We start from the raw sequence: 27,777 nt of genomic DNA, 5'->3' as shown, positions 1-27,777 counted from the left end.
GTTTATTTTCTTTAGGTGTGTGGTTGTAACAGCGGGGCAGGAGCATCCCAGGCACGGACCAAGTCCCCTCCCAAAGACCTGCCTTCCCCATTCCACTCGGAAGCCAAAGAAAAAGGACAGGAAGCAGGTTTGGACCGGTAAAATATACTTTTAAAGCCAGTAAAACCCAAGAGAGCTTGGTCTCCATCCTGGTAAAACATCCACAGCCAGGACTTGTCAGAGCTGGCTTTGCAACCACCTTCTCCTGGGTGAGAAAGCACCAAAAAAATCCCCCTCCATCCTTTCTTCTCCCCCAAAATCAAGGTGTTTGCCTGCTGGGAAACTTCAGACCTGGCAATCCCAGAGCAAAACACCCCATAAAACTGCTTTATCCCTTGGGGAAAGCACCCCTGTGCTTGCCCTGCCCACGTTCTTCCCCAGCTTTGCATTAATATTCACTGCCCTATAAATATCTCCCTTGCTGGGGTGTGCTGGATGCCCCCCCCGGGGAGAGCAATAAAGCCACGGGTGGGCTCAGCTTTGCCTGAGCTCCTTCATCCTTCACCGGTGGGTTGGTTTCACCTCCTCAAAGCCACCTGCCTCTTCCAAAATAAAGGCAGCGCAGGCAGGAACAGGCAGCGCCTCACAGCTCGATTGGGACAGGCACCTGTTTGCACCTCAAAAGGTCGGCTTGAAAAGACTCCATGGGGGGAATATTCTCCTCCTACTCTTTCCAATAAGGCACGTGCCTGATGGAAAGATGCAGCAACCCCCCACCCCCAAAATCCCTCACCAAGCATCCACAGAGCTTCAAACTCCCTCGCACCCACCGGCTCGGCGCTTCTTAAGAGACGCTGGGCGATGCGCACGTGGAAATCGTCAGGAATCAGCTGGCCGGGGTTGTTTGCGAGCTCCAGCGCTGGGATGTGTTCCCAGGTCCTCAAAATTAGGGCAGGCAGAGATCCATGAGCGACGGGAAAGTTCATGCAGAGCAGCTCCTAATCTGGCAGATCTGATTTAGAAAAAAAGAGCTGAGAACTCCTCTGACCTGATTGACTACAGCCACAAAACCACCAGCCTCTAGACATCTACGTGTGTGTACATATATATATATATAATCTATATACATCTTGTGATGGTTTACCCTGTCTGATCTCCCACCTGATAGCACAGACTCAGCAGCAAGAACAGCACTTTTGCCTCCTGCAAAAAATAAATCCATTTTTGCAGCAGAACCCAAGGTTTATTTAGCAACTGTTTGGGGGGTGTCACACAGGCTTTGTCACCCCTCACTCCCTGGGGACAAGTAGGTCCTTGCACTTGTCCCCAGCACTGAACACAGGTACAGAGAAGATGCCTTGGATGCCTCTTGAGTGCAATTGTCCCTCTCCTTCCTCCCCAAATTGAGATATTTCAAGGGGTGGGTGCTTTGCCAAAACCTCCCCAGGAAGGATTTAATATTTCCCCCACTGCAGCTCTACAAAGACACCCCAGATTTACACAGAACCTGCTTGTAAAGAACATCCAAGACTTGCAAAGTCTCCAGGAAGCCAAAGACCCCAGAAAGCTTGCAAAGAAGTCCAAGAAGCTTTAAAAGTCCCCCCCAAAGGCTTGTAAAGACCCCAAGAAGTTTTCAAAGATCCTCCAGAGTTTGCAAAGACCAAACTCAGTTTCCAAAAACCCTGGGAAGTTTGCAAACACCTCATCCGCCTTCCACACCGATGCCTCAAAGACAGGGACCAGTGCAGCGGAAATTTGCTCTCCCAGCCCCTTCCACACGCAATCTAGTTGCCCTTCTCCATTTTTTCCCCAAAAATGGGGCATTTTCTTCTCTTTCATTTTGTTGCAAGTTCCCAGGGAGCCAGGGCCACTCGAATAAACCTCAGATCACCCCAAAATCCACAGAGAAACCAAAGTTCCAAGCCCATATTTGCAAGCAGGCGACACTCGCTCCTAAGGGTCCACAAGTTTCCTTTTGCCTGGCAAGTGCTGGGGGATTTAACCCAAACCAGCATCATCAGGTGGAATATAAATACATTTTAAAATAGATATATAAAAGAAACCATGCGACCAGTTAGAAATCCTGCCGGGAATTCTAAAAACTTACAAGTGATGCGGTGACCTTGGGGATTTTCTGTAAGATGGGAAGGATTTGGGGTTGGGTTTGTTGGGTTTCTTTTTGAAGAAAAGGAGGATTTAAAGAGCGTGTGTTTTCCTCCCTGATAACTGCAATACTAAATCCTTGGATGGAGGAACAGGGAAACGAAAATGGTTAAAGAGAAGCTGCTTTTTGTTCATTTTCCTCCAAACTGATGGGTTTACACCTCTATTTCCCCAGCCCACAGGTCCCAGGAGGGTGTAGAAGATGAGGCCACTCCAGCCCCTGGCTCCAATTTGGGGTAAAAAGAGACAAAATAAGTCTCACACAGTGCTTAAAAGCACAGCCCGCTTGTGCAAACAACACAGTTTCAGTTTCTTTTCTTCTTTTTAAATTATTTCTCTTTCTAGTTCCTCTTTCAACAGCGTTTCCTACTACTGGCGGTTTAAATAGCCAGGGGTTAAATAGATAAATCACGACGCTTCTCAAAAATAACATTTTCCAGCTGTCAGCAGGTCAGCTCCTGGGTCAGGGCGTCATTTAACTCATGATGTTCTACAAAAGACACAAGCCGAGAGCAAAGTGGTTTATATTTTCTTATATTTCTCAGAGAGAACATCTACGGGCTTCAATAAAACCTCCCCGTTACCACAAAATCTCATTTTTGTGTTGCCGAAAAGCAGCAAAACTGCCCCTTTTTTGGTGTGGGTTTCAAAGTCCTCACTCACATTTGCTCAAGTCATGGAGGAAAAAAATAACACCAAAAACCACAAAAAACCACAAACACAACGGGATCTGCTTCAGATGGGAAACTGGATTTGAGTTATTTCCTATGCCCCAGCCACAGAGGGAAGAGAGCACTAAAAAAGAAGAGCCCAAAAGGGATTTAAATAGGGAACAGCAACCTGAACAGTTTCTGCTCCTCGCTAATTGCTTGTGGCTCCCAAAATCTGGGGCACAAGTTTAGGTTTTAAAAGATGAATATTTAGCTCGATGCTAATGAAAATGCAAACACCTGTGTGGGCGGCAATTGTTCCCAATGTCCTCCGCTACAGGGTGGCAAGCGACAGGTTTGCCGTGCAAAACCACCTCCAATTTCCCCTCATTGGCAACTCGCCGCTGAGTTTCCCTCTGAAAATAAGGGGAAAACAAAAAAAGGAGTGTCCTGCTTTATCCTAAGGGCTGGGAAATGTATTTTTATTTCCCAAGTGTAGCCAGAGTTTTTCCATAGAGAGTAGATAAGAGCGGACACCCCACAGTTGGAAATGCCAGCTGGAAAACGCAAAGCGGCACAAAATCGCCCCTGCGTTGGGCTGCTTGTCCCAGTTTGGGGTGGGGGAGATGCTGGAGGGACTGGGGGATGCTGGGGACAGCTGGGGGAGCTCCTTGCGTAGGGTTGGGAGCCGGCCGGGCTCGGGGCCAGCTGCCCTCCCTCTCCATCCCTTCCCTCCCCTCCGAGATCATTTTCATGGGGCTTTAGAGGGTCCAATCCAGCCGCCTCCTCCCTTTGCATCAGGGTGGGGGCTGCGGAGTAGTCATCCCAAACTCCGCATGCTTCCAAGGTTGAGGGATTTGCTGTGGGGCCAGGCGAGGAGGAGGAGGGAGGTGCGGCAGGGAGGAAGGAGAAGCGGTTGGGTTTTGTTGGGGTGCCCGGTGGCACCCGAAGCAGGTGGGGAAGGGCGCGTGTGCCCATCGTCAGGGCATCTGGGCTGCGGAGATGTCGGGGGAGCGCACATTGCGGCTGCAGCACGGGAACCGCATCGAGGCCTTGTGCGTGCTGGGCACCCATATCTCCGCCGACGTCTATGGGTGAGTGGGACGCCCCAATGTTCCCCTTCCTCCATTGCTGAGCTTCCACTTTTCTCCCCACCTTTACCTCCTTTTTTATCCTTCTGCAAATCCCCCTCTTCTCATTTTTCCTTATTCTCCCCCAAAACTCACAGCCCTGACGCTGTGATTTAATGGCATTCATGAGCAAAATCTTCCCCGGTCTTTGCAAATCTGCACAAATCCCAGGAAAGCTTTGAGCATCCACATTTTTGCTACGGTATTAATATTTACCCCGAGTCTGTGACAGCGATGGGTTTGATCCTTTTGCGGTCAATGGATCCAGCGTCATCTCAGAAAGGTGCTGGAGAGCGGAGGGATGAGCAGGAGCCACAGGGATAGACTGAAAATGTCAAGATACGGCTGGGAGAGGGGAGAAAAAACAAGATCTAGTGAGCAAACAGTGTCCTGGGACAGGACACAAGCCCCACAACACCAGCCCTGCTCCCCAAAAACAAACCTGACGCTGCATTTCAAGATAATTATTCCCCCTCAAAGGAAAAAGTTTAAAAGCTCATTTTACAGTCAATCCTGGTCTTCGCCGCTTCTGCAAATCTCGCCCTCAATATTCAAGCCAAGCGGCACAGTTACAACTCATCTGGCATCAATCTGGGTCAAATCTTCTCCCGATGGGATTCCCAAAAGCAAAAAACAAGGAAACCAAACCAGTTTTTCCGTGCATAATTAAACATAATTTAACCGTTTAAGAAATGCCAGGGCAGCAGCTAATGAGCGCTCAGATTTCCTCTCCCCCCCTCTAACCCTGCTGCAGGTTTGGCGGGACCACTGGCATCCAGAAATTTGATAAATGATGCTGTAACGGTGATAGGGCGCGAACGCTCGGGTGTCAGAAGCATGTACGGTCTGAGGGAGCCTGCGCCGCAGGAGCTGAAAGCAGCCCAAAAACCCTGGAAAGACAGGGAAACTAGGGACAAGGAGCCAGGCGAGGGGAAGGGGATGCGCAGAGCAGCTGGAAAATAACAAGGGCACATCAAACTGGGAGCGGTGCAGCACCAGCTGCTTCAGAGTTGGGTAAAAACACCTCAAAAATTAGAGTTTCTCATGGTAAAGTCTCTCAGTTGGGTTATGACGAGCTGCTAAATACCAGGTTTGCCTCGGTTGGAAAAGAGACATGGATTTCTTCATTGAAATGCAAATGCAAGTTCGGTTCCAGCGGCACTAAATGCTTTGGCTGTGATTATTATGGATCATAATCCACACCGATGGCTGCAGAATAGACTGTTTGCTAAAATAGCATGTGCTTGTCTACAAAATAAAAAAGACAATTCAAGCATTCACAGGCAGGGAGGAAATACAGAAACATGCCAGTGGTGAGCGTGGAGACACCAACCCCAGCCTTGGCTGTGTTTTGCACAGCAAAGTTCATTGCAGCAAGAACCAGGTTTTTTTTGGTGCAAACATATAAAAATAGAGTGTTTTTGGCAGGGCGGCCCCAGCCGGGGCAGTTTCCTTCGGCGTGAAGCACACAGAGGGGGTGAGCGTGGAGGTGACGTGCCGGGGCCAAGCAGAGGATGGATCAGCCACCGGCAGCGGGACACGATGGCCGCTGGACGAGGGGACAGTCCTGAGGTTCAGCATGAGCCAGGCCAGCACTGAGGTCAATGATAACAAGGTAAGAAGTGGGGTGCTGGGATGGGGAACCCCCACCCGGAGGGAGAAAATCCATCCCCAAGCAAGGATTTGGGGGTTTACAGGTAACCGTCAGCTTTTACGCAGAAGGAGGGCAGCACATCAACCAAGCTGGGGTCTTCCTCACCGGCATCGGTGAGTAAGAAGGTCTCTGCGATGCAAAAAATCCATTTTCACCCCCTCGGTCCCTTGGAGGAGGATGCTGGGATGGGGGGTCAGAGATAGACCCAAATTTGCTGGGCCTGGGGGGGCTTTTGCAGCCACCCAAGCTCACTATACCCTGGGGTGACACTGGAATCGGCCCATCCAGGAATCTCTTTGGACGCTGACGCGGATCGGGACGGCGTGGTGGAACAAAACAACCCCAACAAGGTAATTCAGCCTCTTCTGCTGCACGGAAAGCCCACGGGCTTGCAAAAGCCTGAGCTTGCTAAGGCCCAGGAGGTGTTTTAGGCAAGCTGGACCTGGGGCCCGGAGGGACACGGGGCCATCCTGCTCGTCAGCTGCGACAAGGAGAGTCCCTTCACTCCCGCATCTGACTGTGACAACGAAAGGGTATTCAGCAAAGAAGGTAACAGCTTCAAACGAAAAATCATAGAAAGCAAAAAACGCTCCGTTATTGCCCTTCTTTAACATTTTGGAGATGCAATTTCACTTGGGAAGCAGCTCCCATGAGCTGCTCTCCACCAAGCTGCTGAGTAAGCTCCCAACATGGGAATTTTTCTTTTTTTAATGCCATGCAAAACAAATTGCAGTCAAGCAAGGGCATGAAGCACGGCCAGAAAAATAGCAGAGGTGCCACCGGCAGCAGAGCTTGGCCCAGGAATGCTTTGTGCGGGTGAGAGGAGCTCGCGGCGACGCCAGCCAGGAATTCCCGTCCATTCCTGGAAAACTAAAACCACGCGGAGCCGATGCCCATCAACTCCTCGAGGCCGGGGACCGGCTGGGTCAGGGCTGTTGGGGAAAATTAAAATTAAAAAAAAAGCATTTGTTTCAAAGCCTAAGCTTTAGTAGCAGGGCCGCAGGTTGTTTTTCCAGCTTGCAGAGGCCGGTAGCGAGGGAAGAGCAGATTTTTTTGCGTGGGAGACGCAAATCCCAGGAGGGAGCATGGGCAGAGCTGCACCGTGCAATCATCCATCATGCTATTACCATTTTTTTTCTTGCAACCCCAGATTTGCTGGATATGTCTCGGATGATCTTGAGGACTGAAGGGCCACAGCGCCTGCCCCGGGGGTACAAAATCATCCTCTATGTTCCCGTTTCTGACGCCGACAAAGTTGGGGTCTATTATGTGCAGAGTAAGTCCTTCCTCACCTCCTCCTCTGCCTCTTCCTCCTCATTTGTGGTGCTTTTGAGATCCCTGTGAGCTCTTTTCTTTCCATCTCTGACCTCTTTACACTCTGCAAACAGCATTTTGATGCAAACCATGCCTTCAGCATCCCTCCTCCAATTTTTTCCAGCATTGAATATTCTCTCTTCTCAATCAGCTGAAAAACTTTGGAGATTAACAAGCACAGGGCCACAAAGCCATTTACCCAAGGTCAGCCAGCAAAGGAATAGCAAATAAATAAAATCCACTTGTCCTGACATCCAGACGCTTTATCCAGGGTGGCAACACACTGTACAAAACACTTTCCCTCCTTATTCTTTGTGGGTACAGTGATTTACTCCCTGGGATCAAAAAAAACCCTCATGCAGCCCAGAAATGTGCCATGAAGTCACTTGATTTTGTCCCTCCATACAGCGGCAGGGGGGTTGGTGGCATTGTCACCCCACAGCAGGTCAGAGGGGGCTGCAAGGGTAGAAACCCCATGGCAACATCTCCCCAGTAACTGCTCCGTCCAAGGAAAGGCTGAGACATTTTTTCCTCACCTTTCTTGTGCTTAGTTATAAAATTGCAAGCCCCACAACTACTGTTTTAAGCTTCTTCCAGGTGAAGTCTCATCCACCCACAGAGGCAGAGAATCCCAGCGCAGAGGGACCACAGTACCTCCTTGCACACAAGAAAACAGGCTGGAAAAAACCCGAAACACTGGAAATTGCCCATTTTCCCCTTTCTCTTCTTGCAGACCCCTTCTTCGGGCAGCGCTACGTCCAAGTGCTGGGCCGGAGGAAGCTGTACCATGCTGTGCAGTACACTGGCGGGGCTGCCGAGCTCGACTTCTTCGTTGAGGGGCTTCGCTTTCCTGATGAAACCTTCCCTGGGCTGGTCTCCATCCACGTCAGCCTCCTGGAGACACTGGCTGAGGTTTGGGGGTCCAGGGGAAGGGGTGCAGATGGGAGGCTGCAACAGCCCGAAGGGGATGGGGATTGAATGGTGTGGTCCCCATTAATTTACTCCAAGAATGACCTCAAGAATAAGGTATTTGGGGGGAAATAGTGGTAACCAGGGTGTGGAAAGTCCCTGATTTCTACTTGCCTCCCCTAGGGTATCCCTGACACCCCAATCTTCACCGACACGGTAACGTTCAGAGTAGCGCCGTGGATCATGACCCCCAACACTTTGGCACCAGTGAATGTCTTTGTCTGCAGGTAAAGTCCCCAACCAAATCAGCATCAGCCCCACGGTCTCCCTGGGGGTCACCGTGACAGGCTGGGGAGGTGACAGGCAGAGGGAACATTGATTTTCCAGCAGCCCTTCAACCCCTTCCCTCCTGCCACCCCTTTTCCCAGCATGAAGGAAAACTACCTCTTCATGAAGGAGATCAAAAACCTGGTGAACAAGGCCGGCTGCGAGCTGAAGGTTTGCTCCGGTTACATCAACCGCGGCGACCGCTGGATGCAGGTAGCTGGACACCAGAGGGAAAAAAACAAAACCTTTTCCTTCCCTGATGTGTCCCCTGTGGGTTTTCCTCCCTTTATTTTAGGATGAGATTGAGTTTGGCTACACTCATGCCCCCCATAAAAGCTTCCCGGTGGTGCTGGACTCCCCTCGAGATGGAGGGATGGAGCAACTACCCATCAAGGAGCTGCTGGTAAGAGCGGGACGGTTGCTTGTGGTGCCCAAGGAGCAGCTTGAAGGTTTTTATGCCATTTAACCTTTGCTAAAAATCTCACTTGCACTTGTCTCCTTGGAGGCCCTGTAATGAATTAGCTGAAAAATCAGAGTTAACAGCACTGCATGGAGATACTAGTCCATCCACAACCTCCTCACCTTCTAAAAACAAGGATCAGAACCTAATCCACATCCCAACCACCCGGAAAACCCTTTATCCACAAAGTTCTGGATGAGATGGGCAAGGAGGACCTCAGGGAACAAAGGATTCCTGCCGTGCTTCAGGACAGGAATGGATTTCTCCACCCTGAATATCCAAGAATTGGCTGGTTTTTCCTTCCCTCCTCCACATCCGTGACCACACAGCGGCTCCCGAACAGGAAAGGAAAGTGTGAGAGGGTCAGTTTACTTCCTTGGAAGAGAAACAAGACATAATCAGCTGCCAAAAAACATCTCTGCAGGGCTTCTTCACCGAGGCAAAGGGCCAGTCACAGACAGGGTGCGCAAAGAAAGCAGGAATGCTGGCCGAGGCATTTTGGGAGAGTCCAGCACCAAAAAACATGGAAAAAAAGAGACGGTTTGGATGATCCCTTTGAGATATCGCCATCCAGAAAGGGTGGGACATCCCCAAGGAGCCACCAAAGCCACCCCATACACCCGGCCAGGCTCTGGGAGCAGCCTCAGCCCTGATATTCTCCCCATAATTAATGGGAGAAGAGGACAGCTTGTCGTTTTGTTATTGTTGCACGTCACTTTGGGGAAGGTTAAGCGCTTTCAGAAGTGTGAAAATACATCGTTTCTCATGCCTGAAATGAGAACATGCAGTCCCGGATTCATCAAGCAGGACGAATTCCTCTTCAGGAATTGCTCCGCTTCATATTTAGCGAAGCAATTTCAGCCTGTGGAGCCGCTAACACGCCATACTCCAATTTCTGCTTTGAAGCCTCCCCTAATCCCCGCTCCTATCTTTCCAATCTCATTTTCCAGCTCAGAATATTGAGCCAAACACAACACGGACGGGCCCTCCTCTCACCCGGGCCAAGCCCTAAACCCTTAGGACCCCACGCCAGGGAAAAAGGAGACGGGAGGCAATTAAGCCCCTCAAAAATCAATCTGGAACTGATAGGCCTTGGATGCGACACCCAAACCTGGGATGAACCAGCGCCTTGACAGTTGAAACCATATCAGCTCCGCCATTTATTAAACTGAAATAAGCCAAGAGCAGCTGTTTCATGCTGAATCCCTCTCATAGCACCCAGGGGAAGGATCTGATCCTCTAGATACGCACCCCAAAAATGTATGGGGAGCCTTGGGGAAATGCAGCAGTAGCTCCCAGCTCCTCCAAACACCCTCAATTTAAAAGAAAAAAAGCAACTTCTAGATCATAACCACTCAACCTCAGGTCTCCCCATGCATTCTTACCAACATATATATATAATATATTACCCCAAGGAAACCCAACGCTTATAAGCGATTGGGATTTAATGCAAACCCAACCCATCCCTGAGCTTGTCCCCAGGGGATGCCCTGAGCTCTGAGTCCACATAAACCAGAGCGCGAGGATGGGCTCAAGGCAGGATTTGTGTCCCACCGCTGCCATTTTTGCCCCGTTTTAAATGCTGCTATCAACTCCCCTTGAGCATTTGACCCTGGCACATCACAACAGAGCGCTAATTACCTCTGTGCGCACAACGCCTTAAATCCCATATATATTAAGTGCTGAAAATCAGTGTTTAAATGGGATTTAAACAAAGTGCAGCCCTTGGGGTGGCTCTTATGGCTGGGGTGGATTTACCCTCAGGAGCTGAACTTCATCGAGCTCAACAAGAACCATCCAGACACTTGGCTTCAGGGCTACCCAAGCACCTCGTTAGCTTAATGCCAACACTTAAACATTGACTATGAGATAGCAGAGGAGATCTCAGCCCAGCTCAAGGCTTGAGCTCCACTCCCAGCGTTTACCATTTATTTCTGAGCCAAAATAACCTAGGAACAATCTTTATCCTCTTGCCTTCCCTTGAGCCTCTCCTTATCCACCAAAAGGCTTCCTTCTTGTTATCTTGTACCCACTGGAGCAGGTCTGAGCTCAACAGGAGGGATAAAAACAGAGATATGGAGGCAGAGGGGGCTCATGCAAAGCCCACAGAGATTTCTCTTACCCCAGGGCCCCGATTTTGGGTACGTGAGGCGAGAGCCGATCTTCGAAGCCATCACCAGCCTCGACTCCTTTGGATACCTGGAGGTCAGCCCACCCGTGACCGTGGCAGGGAAGGAGTATCCCCTGGGGAGGATCCTCATCGGCAGCAGCTTCCCCATGTAAGAGAGGTGAAATCCATGGGTTCGGGAGCAAAGGAACCACAACTGCCCCTAAATATAACAAAAAAAACCCCACATTAAGAGCCTTAATTAGGCATTCCCTGACCAGCTGCAAATCTGACACCTTACAGAGTGCGCGCACCCAACCTCTGCCTTCATATTCCACCCCCCCCCCCCAAATTATTTATATGTCCATATTGCTGCATAAATATTTATTGCCCTTGTTCTGTCACCCGCAGATCCGCAGGGAGGAGGATGACCAGGGCGGTGTGGGATTTTCTCTACGCCCAGCAAGTCCAGGCTCCCATAGAGCTCTACTCCGACTGGTTGGCCGTGGGTCACGTCAACGAATTTGTCACTTTTGTGCCCGCCTCCGACGCAAAGGTAGCCCCAAAACCCCCACACCACTCTGCGGTTTCTCCCCTCAGACACTAATCCCATTGGGGCACCTCTAGAGAAAATCCAAAAGCTCTTTTCCTTGACAGTCCCAGCCAGTTATTTGCTTGAATTCTCACTCCTATCCCCAAAATGAGGGCTCTGAATGGAAAAACCAGACTTTCCTGGTGAATAATCAACACAGATAAAAGAAAAAAGGTACTTGCGAAGGTAATCCAAGAAATTTAAATCTCAATATTCACACATACTGGCCAAGGCTCCTGGCAGCTCAGCATTTCCAGATGTTTGTAAAAGCGCTTTCCCGGTTTTTAGTGCTTCTGACAAAGGACTTTTCCTGCTGGGGAAAATCACACCTTGACCAAAAGGTTCCAAAAAACTAGTATTTACATAAAAAAATCCCCCACAAGCCCTCCTTGGGCTTTATAGCCCTCACCTGGGCTGAGCAGGATTAGACCCAGCTGCAGCCAAGCCCAGGTAGCAGTTTAACCCCTTGAGGTTTGTTAGACGGGGATCTACCAACAGCACAAATCACCAATAGCTCATTTAGATACATCTTCTCAGCGCTGCATTTAAAAAAATGAATAAATAACCGCAAAGATGCCTAATTTTAAGAGTTTAAGCTCAGGTTTGTAGACTCATAGAATGAAGGGACCTTAGGGATCATCTAGTCCAACCCCCCAAAAATTAATTCCCTGTAAAAATAAGCCCCCCAAAGCTCTGGATGAGGCACTTTTGGTGACTGCTGTTCCTCTTCTGTCCCCGCAGCGGTTTCGGATGCTGATGGCCAGCCCCGCCGCCTGCTACAAGCTCTTTCGGGAGAAGCAGAAGGAGGGTCAGGGTGAAGCCACCATGTTCAAAGGCAAGGGGACAGCGGGTGGCTTCAGGCCCAGCTTTGATGCTGGCGAGTGCGGCAGCGCCTGACCGACGTGCGGGTGTCCACGGGCTGGCGGAGGGACGTTGGGGACATTTTTCCACCCGGTTTGTCCTTCACACCTGGTCTGGCCACCGTTCCCGGCCTCCTCAAGCCCTATTTTGGGAAACCGAGTGGGATGGGATGGATCAAGAACCTCTGCACGGAGGGGATGCGCAAAGGACAATTCAAATTAGCAGCGTTTTGTCTCGCTTACCCTTCCCTCCCTTGCTGGTTTGGGTTAATTTGAATATTATCCATGTACAACAGGGTCAAGGGAAGAGTTTTGTCCCTCCAGGGTCACCCCCAGAACACGCCTGCCCCAAAACAAGGGCTGGAGGTGGCACCTCTGCTTTTATGGAGCTGAGGGGAGAAATATAGGAGCTAATGACCCCCATGGGCAGGAGGGTGGATGACAGGACCTTTCCAGTGCTCTTCCCAACAGGCAGAGGTTTGTCTTCCACCAAATTTCCCCAAAAACCAAGAATTGGGATTCCCAGCACCCTTAACTCCAAGCTCAAGGAATCAGAATTTGTTGTATTTTTATTCTTTTTCCCATTTCTGTGGCCTATTTTAAGCCGGGCTCCTACCAGCACCGCTTCATTTGGAGGGTGTTTTGCATTTGCAGGGTACTCGGGGACAGACACAAAACGCGTCACCATTAACAAGGTCCTTTCCAACGACATCCTGGCGCAGCAGAACCAGTATGTCCAGGTAATAACCAACATTTCTGGCAATAATGGATACATTTCTTGCAATAATGGATACATTTCTTGCAATAACTGATATATTTCTTGCAATAATTGATATATTTCTTGCAATAATCACCTGAGGCGGTGCAAACCCTTAAAGAAGGTGACACATTTTGGCTCTTCTGTGTGAGATGGTTTTGGGGACTGTGTCCACCCATGTCCTCAAATCTCGGCCTGCTTTTCTCGATCTCCTCCAGCGTTGCATCGACTGGAACAGGGACATCCTGAAGAAGGAGCTGGAGCTGACGGAGGAGGACATCATCGACCTGCCCGCCCTCTTCAAGCTTGACAAGCAGGGCAAAGCCGTGCCCTACTTCCCCAACATGGTGAGCAGCGTTCCCGTTCCTTGGATCCTCCCCAAAAAACAGCTTATTCAGCTAGAACGAGTCCCCAGAGTTGCCCCAAAAAAGCAGTCTTTACAGCTGCCCCCAAAAAAGAAAGTATCTCCAGATACACCCAGGTCAACCACAGCTTTGTAGCTTCATGTTGCTTGCAGTTGGGTTAAACTGTATAATTCTGAGGTGAAAACCACTCAAAGTGGTGAAGTTTCAAGGTGTGAGGCACATTTTAACGATTAAAAGGGGGAAAACAGTGCTGGATTTGGAGGTCAGCGGGAGGGTGAGCTGCCAAAAGTACTGTCCATGCCCCCATTTTGGGGCGATGTCAATGGGTGAGGGCGTCCAGCGGCTTCTCTTCACCTTCCCCAGTCCTGACGCCACCGGGTTCCCCCTCTGTGTCACCCCACAGGTCACCATGATGGTCCTGGCCAAGGACCTGGGCGTCCCCAAGCCCTTCGGCCCCGTGACGGGAGGTGAATGCTGCCTGGAGCGACGGGCCCGTTCCCTCCTGGAGCCGCTGGGCCTGCGCTGCCGCTTCCTTGAGGACGTGTCCTCCTACCACGGCAGCCTGGGGGAGGTTCGCTGCGGCACCAGCGTCCAGCGCCGGCCCTTCGCCTTCCAATGGTGGCGCATGATGCCATAGCGGGGCCCATTCCCCCCTCCGCCTTGGTCCCTGGCGGCTTTTCCGGCGTGTGTTGCTTGTGATTCAGTTAATAAATCAATTTGCTGTGAGGAATCACAGAATCCCAGAATGTCAGGGGTTGGAAGGGCCCTGGAAAGCTCATCCAGTGCAATTCCCCCATGGAGCAGGAACACCCAGATGAGCTTACACAGGAAGGTGTCCAGGCGGGTTGGAATGTCTGCAGAGAAGGAGACTCCACAACCCCCCTGGGCAGCCTGGGCCAGGCTCTGCCACCCTCACCAGGAACAAGTTTCTTCTCATATTTAAGTAGAACCTCCTGTGTTCCAGTTTGTACCCATTGCCCCTTGTCCTGTCACTGGTCGTCACCGAGAAGAGCCTGGCTCCATCCTCCTGACACTCCCCATTTAGACATCTGTAAACATGAATAAGTCCCCCCTCAGTGTCCTCTTGTCCAGCTCCAGAGCCCCAGCTCCCTCAGCCTTTCCTCACACGGGAGATGCTCCACTCCCTTCAGCATCTTGGTGGCTGCGCTGGGCTCTCTCCAGCAGTTCCCTGTCCTGCTGGAACTGAGGGGCCACAGCTGGACACAATATTCCAGGTGTGGTCTCCCCAGGGCAGAGCAGAGGGGCAGGAGAACCTCTCTGACCTACTGACCACCCCCTTCTAATCCACCCCAGGTCCCATTGGCTTCCTGGCCACAAGGGCCCAGTGCTGGCTCATGGTCACCCTGCTGGCCCCAGGACCCCCAGGTCCCTTTCCCCTGTGCTGCTCTCTAATAGGTCATTCCCCAACCTATACTGGTACCTGGGGTTGTTCCTACCCAGATGCAATATCTAAAGATGAAGAAATTTAAATAATAAGGGGTGATAATGGCGAAAGAAAGGGAGGGAAGCCCTCAGGGAGGGGACACCATTTTGCCCTTCCTAGGGTTGTGACAGGTGGAAAGGTCTGGGTTGCTTCTCTCTAGGAAGAATTCGGCTGGGAATTAAAAGGGGGATGCACCGATCCCCTTCTTTCCTCAAAAAGTTGGGATGTGGGCGTCTTGACCCTGCCATCCCGCCTTGTGCCACAGGGCGCCACACTCAACATGGCGCCGCATTCACCATGGCGCCGCACCCAAGATGGCCGCCAGAAAAAGCCCCGCCCTTTTGTCCCGGTTACACCCGCGCTCTATGGCGGCTCTTGGCCGGTCCTTCCCCTTCCAGGGGTGGAAATGCGCAACACCAAGATGGCGGCGGCCGTGGTGGCAGTCTCCTTGAGGAGCCGCGTCCCCGCACGGCTCCTGCGGGCCGGGCCGCGGCCGGTGAGGGGCTGGAGCCGCCCTGCCCCGGGCAGCCGGGCGGGGGAGGCGGGGTTGGGGGGGCTGGAAGGGTTGGGAGGGAGCTGAGGGGAAGGAGAGGGGCAGAGGGGGCGCAGAGGGATCTGGAAGGGAGCTGGGGGGCTGGAAGGGATGGGCAGAGCTGGGGGCAAGAGGAGGCTGGCGGGGCTGGAGAGGGTGCAGTAAGAGTTGCGGGGGAGCTGAGGGGAAGGAAGGGGGCAGGAGGTGGTGCAGAGGGGTCTGGAAGGGAGCTGGGGTATAGGAGGGGGTGCAGGAAGATTGGGGGGAGCTGGGATGGCAGGAGGGGGTGCAGTGTGTGCTGGGGGGTCTATAGGGGCTGTTAGAAGGATTGGGAGGGAGCGGGGGGGCAGGAGGGGGTGTAGAGGGGGCAAGAGGGAGTGAAGGAAGGGTTGTGGGGAAGCTGAGGCACAGGAGGGGGTGCAGAGGGATTTGGGAAGGAGCTGGGGGGCAAGAGGGGGTGCAGAGAGGGTTAAGATAGAGCTGAGGGGGTGCAGGGGGTGTGCAGGGAGCTGAGGGGCTGGAGAGGATGCTGAGAGGGAGCTGGGGGGTGTAGGGGGTGCAAAGCAGGCTGGGGGCTTCTGGAGGGCATGCAGGAAGGGTTGGGAAGGAGCTGGGGTTCAGGAGGGGGTGCTGAGGGGGAACTGGGAGGTGGGGGGGGTAATGGAAGGATTTAGGAGAGAGCTGGAGGGTGTCAGTGAAGGGTTGGGAGGGAGCTGGGGGGCGGGAGGGGCTACAGGATGGGAAGAGGGTTCAGAGCAGGTAGGAGAAAGGGCGTTGGACTTGGAAGGGGCAAGAGGATGTGTGAGGGACATATTAGAGAGGGTGTGGGGGGCAAAAAGGAGCGGGAACGGGTCTGGAAAGGATTTAGGGGAGGTAATGTTTGACAAGGAATTGTAGAGGATGCAGGTGTTCTAGAAACAAGTTGGAAAAGATGTGGGACCAAGAAGAATAAGGTTATGGGGAAATTTGGGGAGAGGCGAGTAGGGGTGAGTGGCCCAAAGAGGGAAGAAGGTCCTGGGGGGACACTGGGAGCGGGAGGTTGTTACCCTGGAGTGGGGTAGAAACACAGCTGGGAGCTTCAGAGGTAGTTGTGGGGCAGGGAGAGCGTTCAGAGCTGTGGAGGAGTGAAAGGAGTGTCCGCAGGAGCACCTGGGGCTGCCCGTTAGTTTTGTATTATCTGCTCTTAATCACGGAGCAGGAAGGAGCCCCAGGACACACCTGCTTGCCTGGGCCCAGCTGCCTTGGAAGGATTTGCCAAAAACCATATAAGTGCCCGAACATGAAGCAGTGACGGGTCCTGCAGCTCTCGCCCCAAACCACACATCCTTATGTCATTTTGTTCCTCAATTAAATCCACCCCGAGGGACCTCAGGGCTGGTTTTTTGCTGTTGTTTGACTTCAGATGTGCCGGGGAGCGCAGACGGCAGCCGCAGCCGCGCCTCGGATCAAGAAGTTTGCTATCTACCGATGGGATCCCGACAAGCCTGGGGACAAGCCCCGCATGCAGACATACGAAGTGGATCTGAATAAGTGAGTGTGGCCCGGCGGGGAGAGGTTTTGCTGCTGGGCAGGTGCTCCAGGGCTGTGTGTGCACAGGTTATCTGCAAAGTGATAATGGAAGGTGTTTGAGAAGCACTTGAGTGAGAGCAAAGGGTGGCAGCAGCCTCGTTAGGTGTCAGGGATTGTTAAAACCTCGTTAGAGTGGCTGGGGAGGTGGTGCCTCAGCTGTGTTAGAGCTGCTTGTCCTCAGCACGGGTGAGATCAGAGTTATCTCTTGATGAATCTTAACTGTGATCATATGGGATGAGTTTTCCCTCCCTCAGCTGTCAGTGTTAAGCGTGGCAAACAAAACTGTTCCCCGAATGCCACTGTCCCAATAGCTGTTGCTTCGTTTTGCGACTTCTCTGAGATTTTATCCGTGTCCCTTAGTTCTGTTGAAAACTTAATTGTGTTTGTGGCTTTAATAAGCTTTATTTATACAGTAAATCTTGGGGTATGTTCCAAAAGGAAACTGTTTTACCTATATTGCACAGTCCCAGACCTGGCAGACAAGGTGGTAGCTTTACCAACTCTTCTCTTAGGTTTCTTAACACTTAGTTACTTTTAATTTCCACATTTTGTTAAACCTGCAGTAACCAACTGCACACTTTGGGGTAACAGAAAGCCACCAGAAGCAGCAAGCAGAAGCAGGATATTACCAAGCAGCTGAATGAGGACAAGTATATGACTCCACTAGCACATGAGACAGTATCATTCAGATGAGTAGTGCCCTGTAGGTTCTCCTCAATGTCTTCTGAAACTTTACTAGATGTATGATTTTGTAGCATGTGTAATCAGTAAACACTGAATTTAGAGTACAGGGAAAATGTGGCACCATTGGGGCTGCTCGTGGGATTTTACCCAAGGATGCAGCAGAAATTCAGCATCCTGCTTGGCCTGTCTCTAATTTATCATGGCTTAGATCTCATGCCTGCCAGCAGAGCTGAATTCATATGTTATTGTCCCAAACCTGTCACTTTCTGGACTGCTTTTTAATCTTCCTCCTAGAATTACATTCAGAAAGGTCACTGCTATCCAATTGGAACCTTATCAAAGATGCACATGCAAGCTGGATTCATGCTTATCGAGAATGGGTCATAAATCCAGAAACTGCACGTCACAAAGTACCATTACCATAATGAATAACTCACGTGGAAAACAGTGTCAAAAAAGCTCTTGCCAAGAAAGCTCTTCTCCATAATTCTGCAAACGGGTGCAGACTTCCTTGTGGCGCAGAAACCTCCGTGTGGACACATGCACCTTGATTTCCCCATGCTCTTGCCAGAGGAATTCACCTCAAGCCCTTTCCAAAAGCTTCAGCTACAAAACCACGCAGCTCTGCTCGAGAAGCGCATGACAGAGAACTCCAATTTTTGTCTGACTTGCCCCAGTTAATAATCTCTGGGTGTTGCCTCATCTGCTGTATAAAACATTACCTAAATTGTCCGAGATTGTTTGGGTTTGTGTGCAGCGCTGCCTCTTGTGACTAAAGATAGACAGGCTTGTCAAAACCTGATTCAGAAGGAGAGAACCGGTAGGAAGTGACTCGGTTTTCAGTTGTGTTGTTTGAACCTTCTCCAGCTGAGCCAGATCTTCTGGGCATCACGACATGGAAGGGCTTCTCTCCTGGGTGTCCTGAGGCGAATGGGCTGTGCTGCTGATCAAGATATCTGTCCTGTTGCCTGAAATTGGCAAAAAAAAGTCTATTTTTAATTGCAGTTGCTCAAAATCCTTTTATGTGCTGCTCAGTTGGGGTGCCAGAGGTCAAGCCCTGAGGCTGGGAGATGAATTATTGGGGTTCACTGACTTCTCTTTTTCCTGTTACAGATGTGGGCCTATGGTGCTGGATGCTCTGATCAAGATAAAAAATGAGGTGGACTCCACTCTGACCTTCCGCAGATCATGTCGGGAAGGTAAGAAGGACGTTTTTCCCACTGTCCTAAACTGAAGATTGTCCTTGAAGACTCTTGGTTGCTGACGGTGTACATGTAACCACTGGAAAACAACCCTCTCCTCCAGCCTTTGAAATAATGAATCAGATAGTAAAGTTAAAGCTCATATTCCCGGGGCGGAACCGCAGAACGCTGAGCTGTGAGCAATAAAGCTTAAACAGCCCTGGTAATTCCTGTTTCTGGCCTAATCTCGTTTATCTTGCTGCCCTCCAGTGACGGCCAGTGGAGGGAAATCCAGCAAGAGAGGTGACAGCAGCAAAATTGAGGGGGCAGACGTGAGGAAGTGAATTGTAGGAGCTGCCTTATCTAGCGCTGCTGTTGGAATTGGAAAGGGTGTAGCTGGAAAAGGACTTGGGACTTCCAGGAATAGCTTCAGGAATCTCTTTTATTTTGGCCCTTTGATTAAGCTCAATTATTGAGCAAAAGGCCATCTGGTGGTTTTACGCTGCAGAGCTACCGGCGGCTGCTCGTCTGGGTACAAATCGGCATTTCTGACTGCATTAGAGGTGGCTTTCCTATTTAAAAAAAAAAATCCTAATTCCTGGGTAACGTTGGGATGCTGAGCTTAAAATGATAGTTGTGGAAATGCAGGAAGGGAGGACGCCTAATGAAACAACTTTGGATTTAATGAGGTGAGTTTGCAAGTATGAGAAATTCAGGCGCAGCTGGTGCCTGAAGATGTTTGGACTTGGACCTACATGAAAAGCCGCTTCAACGCAGCCGTTTCCTGCAGAATCTGCATAGCAGGCGGAGGAATTTCATGCAGTGTTTGATATTTGGACAACCAGCTCTGCTCCTGAGCAGCTGGAATTAATTGCCCTGAATAATTTTCATTAAGAACCTGGAGATGGATTTTTTTGAGCTGAGCTGGCTCAATCTTGTCCCTTTTTCTACCATGCAATAAAAATGATCGCGCGTTCCTGTTGCACACTCGTGGGCCTGTGTCTGCAGTCCCAGTTCCCTCTCCAGTTGACTGGAAAATACTGGTAACCGTTTCTGGAGTGGGAGGAACAACCTTGTTTGGGCGCCAGCTTTTATCTGGCAACAATGGGACGGCTGAGCAGCTCGTGCCTGTGAGGAGCGGTGGCATTTCTGTCTCTCATATCAACTGATATGTGTCAAATCCTCCCAAATGAGAGTTTTGCCCTTTCAACATTTGTCTTCTTTCTAATGGGATGTTTTCGGCGTCGCTCTGAATTGGACACCCGAGCTCCGGAGCTGTATCTGTGACAGCTCTGCGCTGGTTTTCCCTGTAAACCTTGGCCTTTCCTTGGCTACATCTGATCCTTCTGTAACTGGGAGATCATTAGCGGTGTCATTTAATCCATTTGTTTAGCTATTTTTATGCTGTTTGTTCTGGTTTACTGTCTGTCCTTTCGCCTTTGGGATGTAATTAACGCAGTTTATGGCACCGCTCTACCCCGCTGCAGAAAGCACAGCAAGAAGCCTCTATCTCAGGGGCTTTATTTTATGTTCCTGACCTTCAGGGAAGCTCCGACCGTAACTGTGGGGCCGATGAGGACTGCGCCTGCTTCCCATTTTAAAATCTCAGCGGTAGCTGTTTCGCATCAATACAAACTTGTGCTTCAAACCTCTGAGCAAAGCTGAGCATTTCCCCCACTAATATAAAACTAATGAATGATGCGAAAGTGGTGAAGCGGCCAAGCTGCTTGTTTTCTGTTGTGGAAGAAAGTTCAATGCTGAGAATGTGTTTAAGCTTTAATGAAAGTGACTCTTGTGTTTGTTCTTTATTTAAATAAAATGTTTGGCCCAGTGACAACTTGAGGCATTTTTCTTGTCACGTACAAAGTTTCTTGACGACAACTTGAGGGCATGTTTGGGGCCAGGAGGATCTTCCTCAAGGAGGATAACTGGGTAAATATTGAATGTTTTGTTCTTCTTTTCCCACTCAGGCATCTGCGGCTCTTGTGCTATGAACATCGCAGGTGGCAACACGCTGGCCTGTATCAAAAGAATTGACCCCGATCTCAACAAAATCACTAAAATCTACCCTCTCCCGCACATGTACGTGGTGAAGGACCTTGTTCCCGTGAGTATCTGTCAGCTTGTGACCGCGGTGACACCGTTCCAGGCAGCAGGGGGTCCAGATGGGGTGGGAGGGGGAAACATTGGGAGGTACCAGGTCTCCCAATTCACGTTTTATTCATGCTGATGTTTTCTGGTGTGGGTGGGTCTGAGCTTCACTAAATCTGTCCTTGTTTGGAGGAATGTGACAGGTTAAAGTACAAAATGCCACCCATTCAATCTCACGCATCAGTTTGGGTTACTGAACGTGACCTCTTTGCCTTTTGACTCCTAGGACTTGAGTAACTTCTACGCACAATACAAATCCATCGAGCCTTACCTGAAGAAGAAGGATGAGTCAAAACAGGGCAAGGAGCAGTATCTGCAGTCCATCGAAGACCGTCAGAAACTGGTTACTGCTTCTTTTCTGTTTAAATCCCTTCCAGATAGGACTGGGGTTAAGCATTAGCCTGCAGTAGCTTCAAGTTGCTTTGATGACAAAGCTGTCTGGTGCAAAACCCGGCGTGGGTGGCATCTGCTGCCTGAAATGCAGCGTCGCAGCATGCCTGCATTGCTTGGGGAAATGTTTGCTAACGAAACGCAGTCATGGTTGTGATGGGGACTCTGATTTTCCACTGTCTGCGCTGCGAAACCACGTGTGTTTGTACAAACGTTGCGAAGGCTCCAGGTTTGTAATAACCCCAGGGAGATAAGGCGCTGCAGTTTATGCCGGGCACGTAAGACGTTGGGTGCAGTGCTGTCTGTCTCGTCTAGCTGCGTTTTAGCCTCAAAAACTAATGGCAAGAGCTAAACCCTGCATTCGCGCAAGTTTTAGGATCTTGGGAAGTTTTCCATGATGTGTTCACACGGCACAACTGGTGCTGCCAGTATCTGAACTGCAGGATTTTTACAGTCTGGAAGCATCTCAATCCAAGAGCAAGCGTTAGTTCTGTACCACTTCATGACCTTATCCAGTCTATACATAAGAACTAAAGGGGACTCTCCCTACACGTGCTTTTCATAAAGAAGCATCCTCGCAATTGCTTTCTCATTTAGGTAGGAAGAAGCAAAGCTAAAAGCAGCTACAAGAGCTGCCTGGATCTTTCTCACCACTAGTAAATTTGCTTTTTATCTCATTTCTGACATTTCTCTTGCTTTGAGAATGGTCTGCATGCAGAAGAAACTTAGATACAGTGTCAGCTGAAAAACTCCCACTTTTTCTGAAAATCATCAATTATTTGAAATGTTGTGATTAGAAATAAATTTGAAGCAATGAGTTAACTCAAATAGCTTTGATAGGTCTTTCCAGAAGTGGACTGGAGGAGCCCCTTCAATGCAGTAGATACCCTACAAGCTCCTAGAAGGTTTTTGGCGTCGTGTGTCTTTCTAAACTAAATTTAATGAGTTACCTGCACAAAAAAGCAACTTGCAGAGATGTAGTTTAAGCCAGACTGGACTCCCTCTCTTAGCCTGGGGGGTTGATTGAACTGGGAGACCTGGGGGGATTTAACAGTTGTCTGCCCGGTGTCACTTCCATGTAGGTCTAAAGTTCTTCAGCACCCAAAATAAAAAGGCCTTGATTTCTGTAAAAATGGCTAAAGACTCTCACCATTCCTGTTCTGTAAGTGCCTGGAGATCCCCTGAAAACACACGATAACTATGAGCTCTTTGAAGCTGCTGGGCAAATTTTGCTCTTCTTTAACACAATTTTGAGCTGTTAATTGGTCGCATGTCTGTGCTTTTCCTCAGCTGCTTGCTGGGAGAGGCTGGAAGGAAGGAATGCAGGAAGATCAAGCAATTTTCACTTCTCTTTTATTCCACTTTATCTTTTCCCCCCAGTTCATTGCACAGGTTGAGCAGGGAGGATCTCATGCAGCTTATTTCAGAGGAACTGCTTCAGTGTAAGGTTTTTGGAGTCTCTAGAGGGGCAGGCGGTGGGGGAAGCACGTGCTCTCGTAAATCCCCTCTTTAAAAAACAGGCTTTGTCATGAGTTTCTGCAGCGTCTTGACTGTGCTGTCCCACCAGGACGGACTCTACGAGTGCATCCTGTGCGCCTGCTGCAGCACCAGTTGCCCCAGTTACTGGTGGAACGGGGACAAGTACCTGGGTCCTGCCGTGCTGATGCAGGTAAGGCCAGATCCCTATAGGGGCTCCTGGTGAAATCACTACAAATATTTGCAAGTGGGATAGAACGACATAGGACCCAGAATTCTGGAGTTAGGTGTTGCTTTTGAAACCTCCTGTGATGACACCACCTTGACGAAGCATTTTGGGGTGTCCCCTGCCCTTGACTTTCAGGCCTATCGCTGGATGATCGATTCCCGAGACGACTACACAGAGGAGCGCCTGGCGCAGCTGCAAGACCCCTTTTCTCTCTATCGTTGTCACACGATCATGAATTGCACACGGACTTGCCCAAAGGTATGTATGTGTGTGTCCTGCACGTGTTTCCAAGCGCCGGGTTTGAAACCGGTAGGAAAACACCCACTTTGGTGTTTGTTTTGCTGCCGCTTGCCTTGGCTCGTTCAACCTCTTGACCCCCAGCGAGTTGCCAACAGTTGTGCTCATGGTATGAGAGGACGTGGTAATGTTCTTATTTTGCGTCACAGGAACATTTCTTCCTCGTGAGCCAGGCTGTGACTTCGAGAACCCGTTGCCAAGGTTTAGGAGCGTGACTGTAGGGCGCTGGCCGGGGAATTTTGTCCTGCATAGTCTGATCAGCGGCATGATTAACACACTTAACCCCCACACAGCACAACCTTAAACTGCACGGGTAGCAGCTGTCCCTGCTGTCTTGTGCAATTTGTATCATGGAGAAGACTCCGGCAAGTTTTTAGTGCCTTTGGGGGATGTGTTTTGTGCTGACATCCTGTTGTCAGGGCATTTCCCAGCTGATCTCTTTATTTCTTTCAAGAACCGAGCAAGTTCTCCCAAATCAGAGCATGTCTTTTCCTCATTGCCGTGACCTCATGCCTGTTGTTGGGCAGATTATCAAGTTTTGCTTCCCTGCCAGCTGTGCTGTTTTCTTGCCAGCCTTTCCTTGCGCCTGGCGGTGGGGCGATTACTCTTGAGCTGCAAAATAACACGGAGGCAAATGCTTGAGATGTGGGGACGTTGAGATGCTGGAGATCTGAGTCGCCAGGCGTTGGTCAGGACCTCTGCACGCTGATTTCTTTTGTGTGTGTTATTTTTCTAAAGTGATTCACTGGCTACAGATAATTCCCCCTTTGTATGGGGAGCCAGCTCATCATCTGGTGTCGCCCGTAGTTCAGCTAAAGGTGAAGGTTCAGCTCGAAGATCTGGCTGGGAAATAAATGGCATGTTGATGCTTTGTCTCAGCTCAGAGACAAATCTCTGGTTAATAACACGTTTCCACTCGTGTGCTCTAATCCCGGCTGTTGTCTCAATCAGCCCCCAAAGTTTGTGCCCAGCTAATTCCTGTTCCTTCCCCGTCCCGTGGCCGGAATCACGGGCGGTCGTGATCTCCCCCTCTCGTTTTGAGGTTGAACACGCTTGGTTTGGTAGCAGTGCCACGGGATTAAGGGCTTTTGCAACATGACATTTGTCTGTATTGTAGAAAAAACCCTTCTTTGGAAAGCTTGTGTGAGGAGCATTTTAATCTTAGGAGTTCATGTTCTTGCTCTTTTCCCTAGTGTCCTCCAATACAGCTTTTTTTATTGCAGACAAGGCAAATAAACACATCTCGTGTGCCATGTTTTACAAGGCAGTTTCCTACCTCCAGAAATCATCTTGTAATACCTGTAAAAGTCTTGGATTCTGCCCTGCTTGAGCTTCATTAAAAGTTCCTATCACTCTGTCCCTCGCTCTTCTCTTTTATCCTCGTGTTGCTGATTAAAACAGCTCCTTCCAAGGCAAATCAGTGGGAAAGCGCTGCTGGTGCAGCCTCTGGGTAGAGGAGCTGAGCACGGGGTGCTGAGCAATCTGCCAGCTACTTTTTGTACAAACAGCAGCATATTTGTGAGTTTAGTGACTTAAATCAAGGCGAAGACGGGGAGGATGCTCCAAAATGCTCATTTCCAAAGGAATTAACTGAAACTTTACCTCCTTTTTAGGGTTTGAACCCTGGCAAAGCAATTGCTGAGATCAAGAAGATGATGGCGACGTACAAACAGAAGGCGACCGCCGCGTAACGCTGTTCCACTGGAAGAATCACATGCAAACGTGCTTTACCAAAAGTAATTTATACCTGATTTAGCAAGAGAAGGTTCCAGCAGGGGGTTTGGTGTTGTTCCCATTGGTTTGCATGTACAATAAATAACTGTAAAAACCAAGAGTTGTTATTTTATTAAGCCATTTTTGAGCATCGGCTCTGCTGTGGGATGAAGATTTGAAAGCGTCTCCGGAGACAAAAAAGAGCATTTCTGTAATGACTTTGATCCTGTGTCTTTAAATCAAATGCACATGTGGGAAGAGACCTGCAAGTAATAAACCCCGTGGCAATTAGCAAGAAAACAATGGAATTGGCTGGGAAACGGGAATTTTGGGGGAGTTTCACCCTGCTTTGAAATCCTCTGGGCCTGGAGTGAGGACCTGCATCTTTATTCCAAGTCCTAGAGCAGGTTTCTTAGGGTTGAATCATTGCTCTGGTACAAGTGATCTTTAGCTCCAGGTTTTTAAAACTTATGTTCATGGTAAATTGTTGCTTGCAGCAACATAGGGAGGCGGAGAGGAAAGAAGCACTTTTTTGCTGTTTAATAGATTTTTAATGTGTTTTATTTATTTGTCTAGATATAGTAAGAACTTCTAGAAGTGTCACGATGCTGCTCCTGGGCAGCAAATGGAAATGGAGGTGGCACCAAAGTTGTGTATGGCTCTGGAAAGCCTTACCCAAAAAATGCTGCTGGTTGGTTGGTTGGTTTGGGTTATTTTCCATACATTTATCTATCCTGTGGTCAGGGAGCTTCGTGAGTGTCTGGAGAAGCCAAACTGATGTCACCGTCTTAATTTTCATTTGCAGAAATGTATTTCTTTTAATTGCTGGAGCTGATGTCTTCATTCCCAAGAGCTGATCTGACACCGACTTCTGTAGGTCAGAGATTTTTTATATTGAAAATATGTTGGGTTGCTCTTCCATGTCACCAAACTGTCCCTGTTTTCTGTGTCGGACAGCGGTGACATGTTGTCACTCCCAAAATAATGAGGTTTCGATACCTTCTGCTTTGAAATAGCATCTCTCGGCTTCAATCTAAGGGTTGCCCATCAACAGCTTGAATAAAAGAGCTCTATGGGTTTTATTTGAACACAAACTCGTTTTGTTTTTAAAAGCCACCATTGCCGAGAAGAGGATCGGATGGAAACGCAGCGCAGAGGAACCAAAATGGTTTTCGATGGTTGAGGTTTTTCCATCCCGAATAACAAAATCTGCGTCGTTTTTGGCTTCAGGAGAAGCACAAGCTCTTCCTTCTAATGGAAATACTGGGTTTTATCTCCGTTTCTGTGTAAGAAACCAAAAGTCACTCGTGCAAGGGGTTGGTTTTGGGGGGCAGGAGCAGCTCTTGTTGCAGGTGTTGCCTAATTCTGGGGGCATTTTTTTGGTAATTAAGAGCCCCAAAAGCCAGGTTTGGGCTGGAGGGGGCTGCTCTAGGGTGTTAATGGGGCTGCACGTGGTTATTGGCTTCAATAACCCTCCTGCTTTTTGGGGTAGAGCTCAATGCATTTCCTCCCGAGAAAAGGGAGTGAAAAGCCTCTTTTTTAGGGCAGAGCCCCATTTATTTCTTTGCAAGATTTGGGGGCGCAAAGCCTTATTTTTTGAAGCAGAGCCCAGTGAATTTCCTTGCGAGATACAGTAGTGCAAAGCCTTTTTGTTAGGGCAGAGCCCCATCCATTTCTTTACAAGATGTGGGGGTGCAAACCCCCTTTTTGGAGGCAGAGCCCAGTGTATTTCCTTGCAAGAAAAGGGGGTGCAAAGCCACTTTTTTAGGGTGGAGCCAAGTGCATTTCCCTGCAATATTTAGGGCTGCAAAGCCCCTTTTTGGGGGCAGAGCCCTGTGTATTTTCTTGAAAGATACGTGGGTACAAAGCCCTTTATGGGGTAAAGCCCAGTGCATTTCCCTGCAATATTTAGGGGCGCAAAGCCCCTTTTTGGGGGAGCAGAGCTTGATGCATTTCCTTGCAAGATGTGGGGCTGCAAAACCCCTTTTTGGGGGCAGAGCCCAGTTTATTTTCTTGCAAGAAAATGGGGTGCAAGCCACTTTTTTGGAGCAGAGCTCATTGCATTTCCTTGCAAGAAAATGGGGTGCAAAGCCACTTTTTTGGAGCAGAGCTCATTGCATTTCCTTGCAAGGAAATGGGGTGCAAAGCTTGGGGGGGGCAGAGCCCGGTGCATTTCCTTGCATGATATGGGGGTGCAAAGCCCCTTTTTGTGACAGTCGATTGCATTTACTTGCAAGATATGGGGGTTCAAAGCCTTTTTGGGGGAGCAGAGGCGGGTGCATTTCCTTGCAAGATACGGGAGTGCAAAGCCCCTTTTTTGGGACAGTCCATTGCATTTCCTTGCAAGGTATGGGGGTGCAAAGCTTTTTTTTGGGGGGAGCAGAGTCTGGTGCATTTCCTTGCAAGCTGTGGGGCTGCAAAGCCCCTTTTTGGGGGCATAGCCCAGTTTATTTCCTTGCAAGAAAATGGGGTGCAAAGCCACTTTTTTTGGAGCAGAGCTCATTGCATTTCCGTGCCAGATATGGGGCTGCAAAGCTTTTGGGGGGTGCAGAGCTCCTTGTGTTTTCTTGCAAGGAAATGGGGTGCAATGCCCCTTTTTGGGGCAGAGCTTCATGCATTTCCTTGCAAGATATGGGGGTGCAAACCCCTTTTTTGGGGGCAGAACCCGGGTGCATTCCCCTTCCACGGGGGAAGTTGCAAAGCCCCGAGTGGGGGGTGGGAGCAGCACCTATGGAGTTTTTTGCTAATTGTTTTAATTGGTTTTTTTTTTTTTTGGGGGGGGGGAGGGGGGATGTGCAGGACTCCAAGTCCCAGCAACCCCCGCGCTCCGCCCTTCCGCCGCGC

At 49.8% G+C, this 27,777-nt stretch overlaps 2 protein-coding genes across 2 annotated transcripts; both read left to right on the top strand.

The window, feature by feature from the left end:
* Nucleotides 1-3,794: 3,794 nt before the first annotated feature.
* Nucleotides 3,795-13,971, top strand: LOC309448460 (protein-arginine deiminase type-2-like; the record flags this gene model as incomplete). Its single annotated transcript, XM_082069998.1, has 16 exons — nucleotides 3,795-3,886; nucleotides 5,351-5,537; nucleotides 5,620-5,689; nucleotides 5,865-5,926; nucleotides 6,008-6,125; nucleotides 6,727-6,852; nucleotides 7,624-7,802; nucleotides 7,983-8,086; nucleotides 8,228-8,339; nucleotides 8,422-8,529; nucleotides 10,714-10,865; nucleotides 11,105-11,249; nucleotides 12,027-12,120; nucleotides 12,800-12,885; nucleotides 13,121-13,249; nucleotides 13,671-13,971. 16 exons carry the CDS (start codon nucleotides 3,795-3,797, stop codon nucleotides 13,902-13,904), a joined length of 1,998 nt encoding a protein of 665 aa, XP_081926124.1. The 3' UTR covers nucleotides 13,905-13,971.
* Nucleotides 13,972-15,073: 1,102 nt separating this feature from the next.
* Nucleotides 15,074-25,052, top strand: SDHB (succinate dehydrogenase complex iron sulfur subunit B). The gene is made up of 8 exons (XM_082069999.1): nucleotides 15,074-15,207; nucleotides 16,646-16,773; nucleotides 18,610-18,695; nucleotides 20,648-20,784; nucleotides 21,055-21,171; nucleotides 22,786-22,887; nucleotides 23,059-23,181; nucleotides 24,834-25,052. Exons 1-8 carry the CDS (start codon nucleotides 15,118-15,120, stop codon nucleotides 24,909-24,911), a joined length of 861 nt encoding a protein of 286 aa, XP_081926125.1. The 5' UTR covers nucleotides 15,074-15,117; the 3' UTR covers nucleotides 24,912-25,052.
* The last annotated feature ends 2,725 nt before the right edge of the window (nucleotides 25,053-27,777 follow it).

This window comes from Streptopelia decaocto, assembly GCF_964273445.1.
Source record: "Streptopelia decaocto genome assembly, chromosome: 20".
Taxonomy (NCBI): Eukaryota; Metazoa; Chordata; class Aves; order Columbiformes; family Columbidae; genus Streptopelia; species Streptopelia decaocto.
Note: the sequence above shows the minus strand (reverse complement) of the source record. Positions and strands in the feature narration are given on the sequence as shown.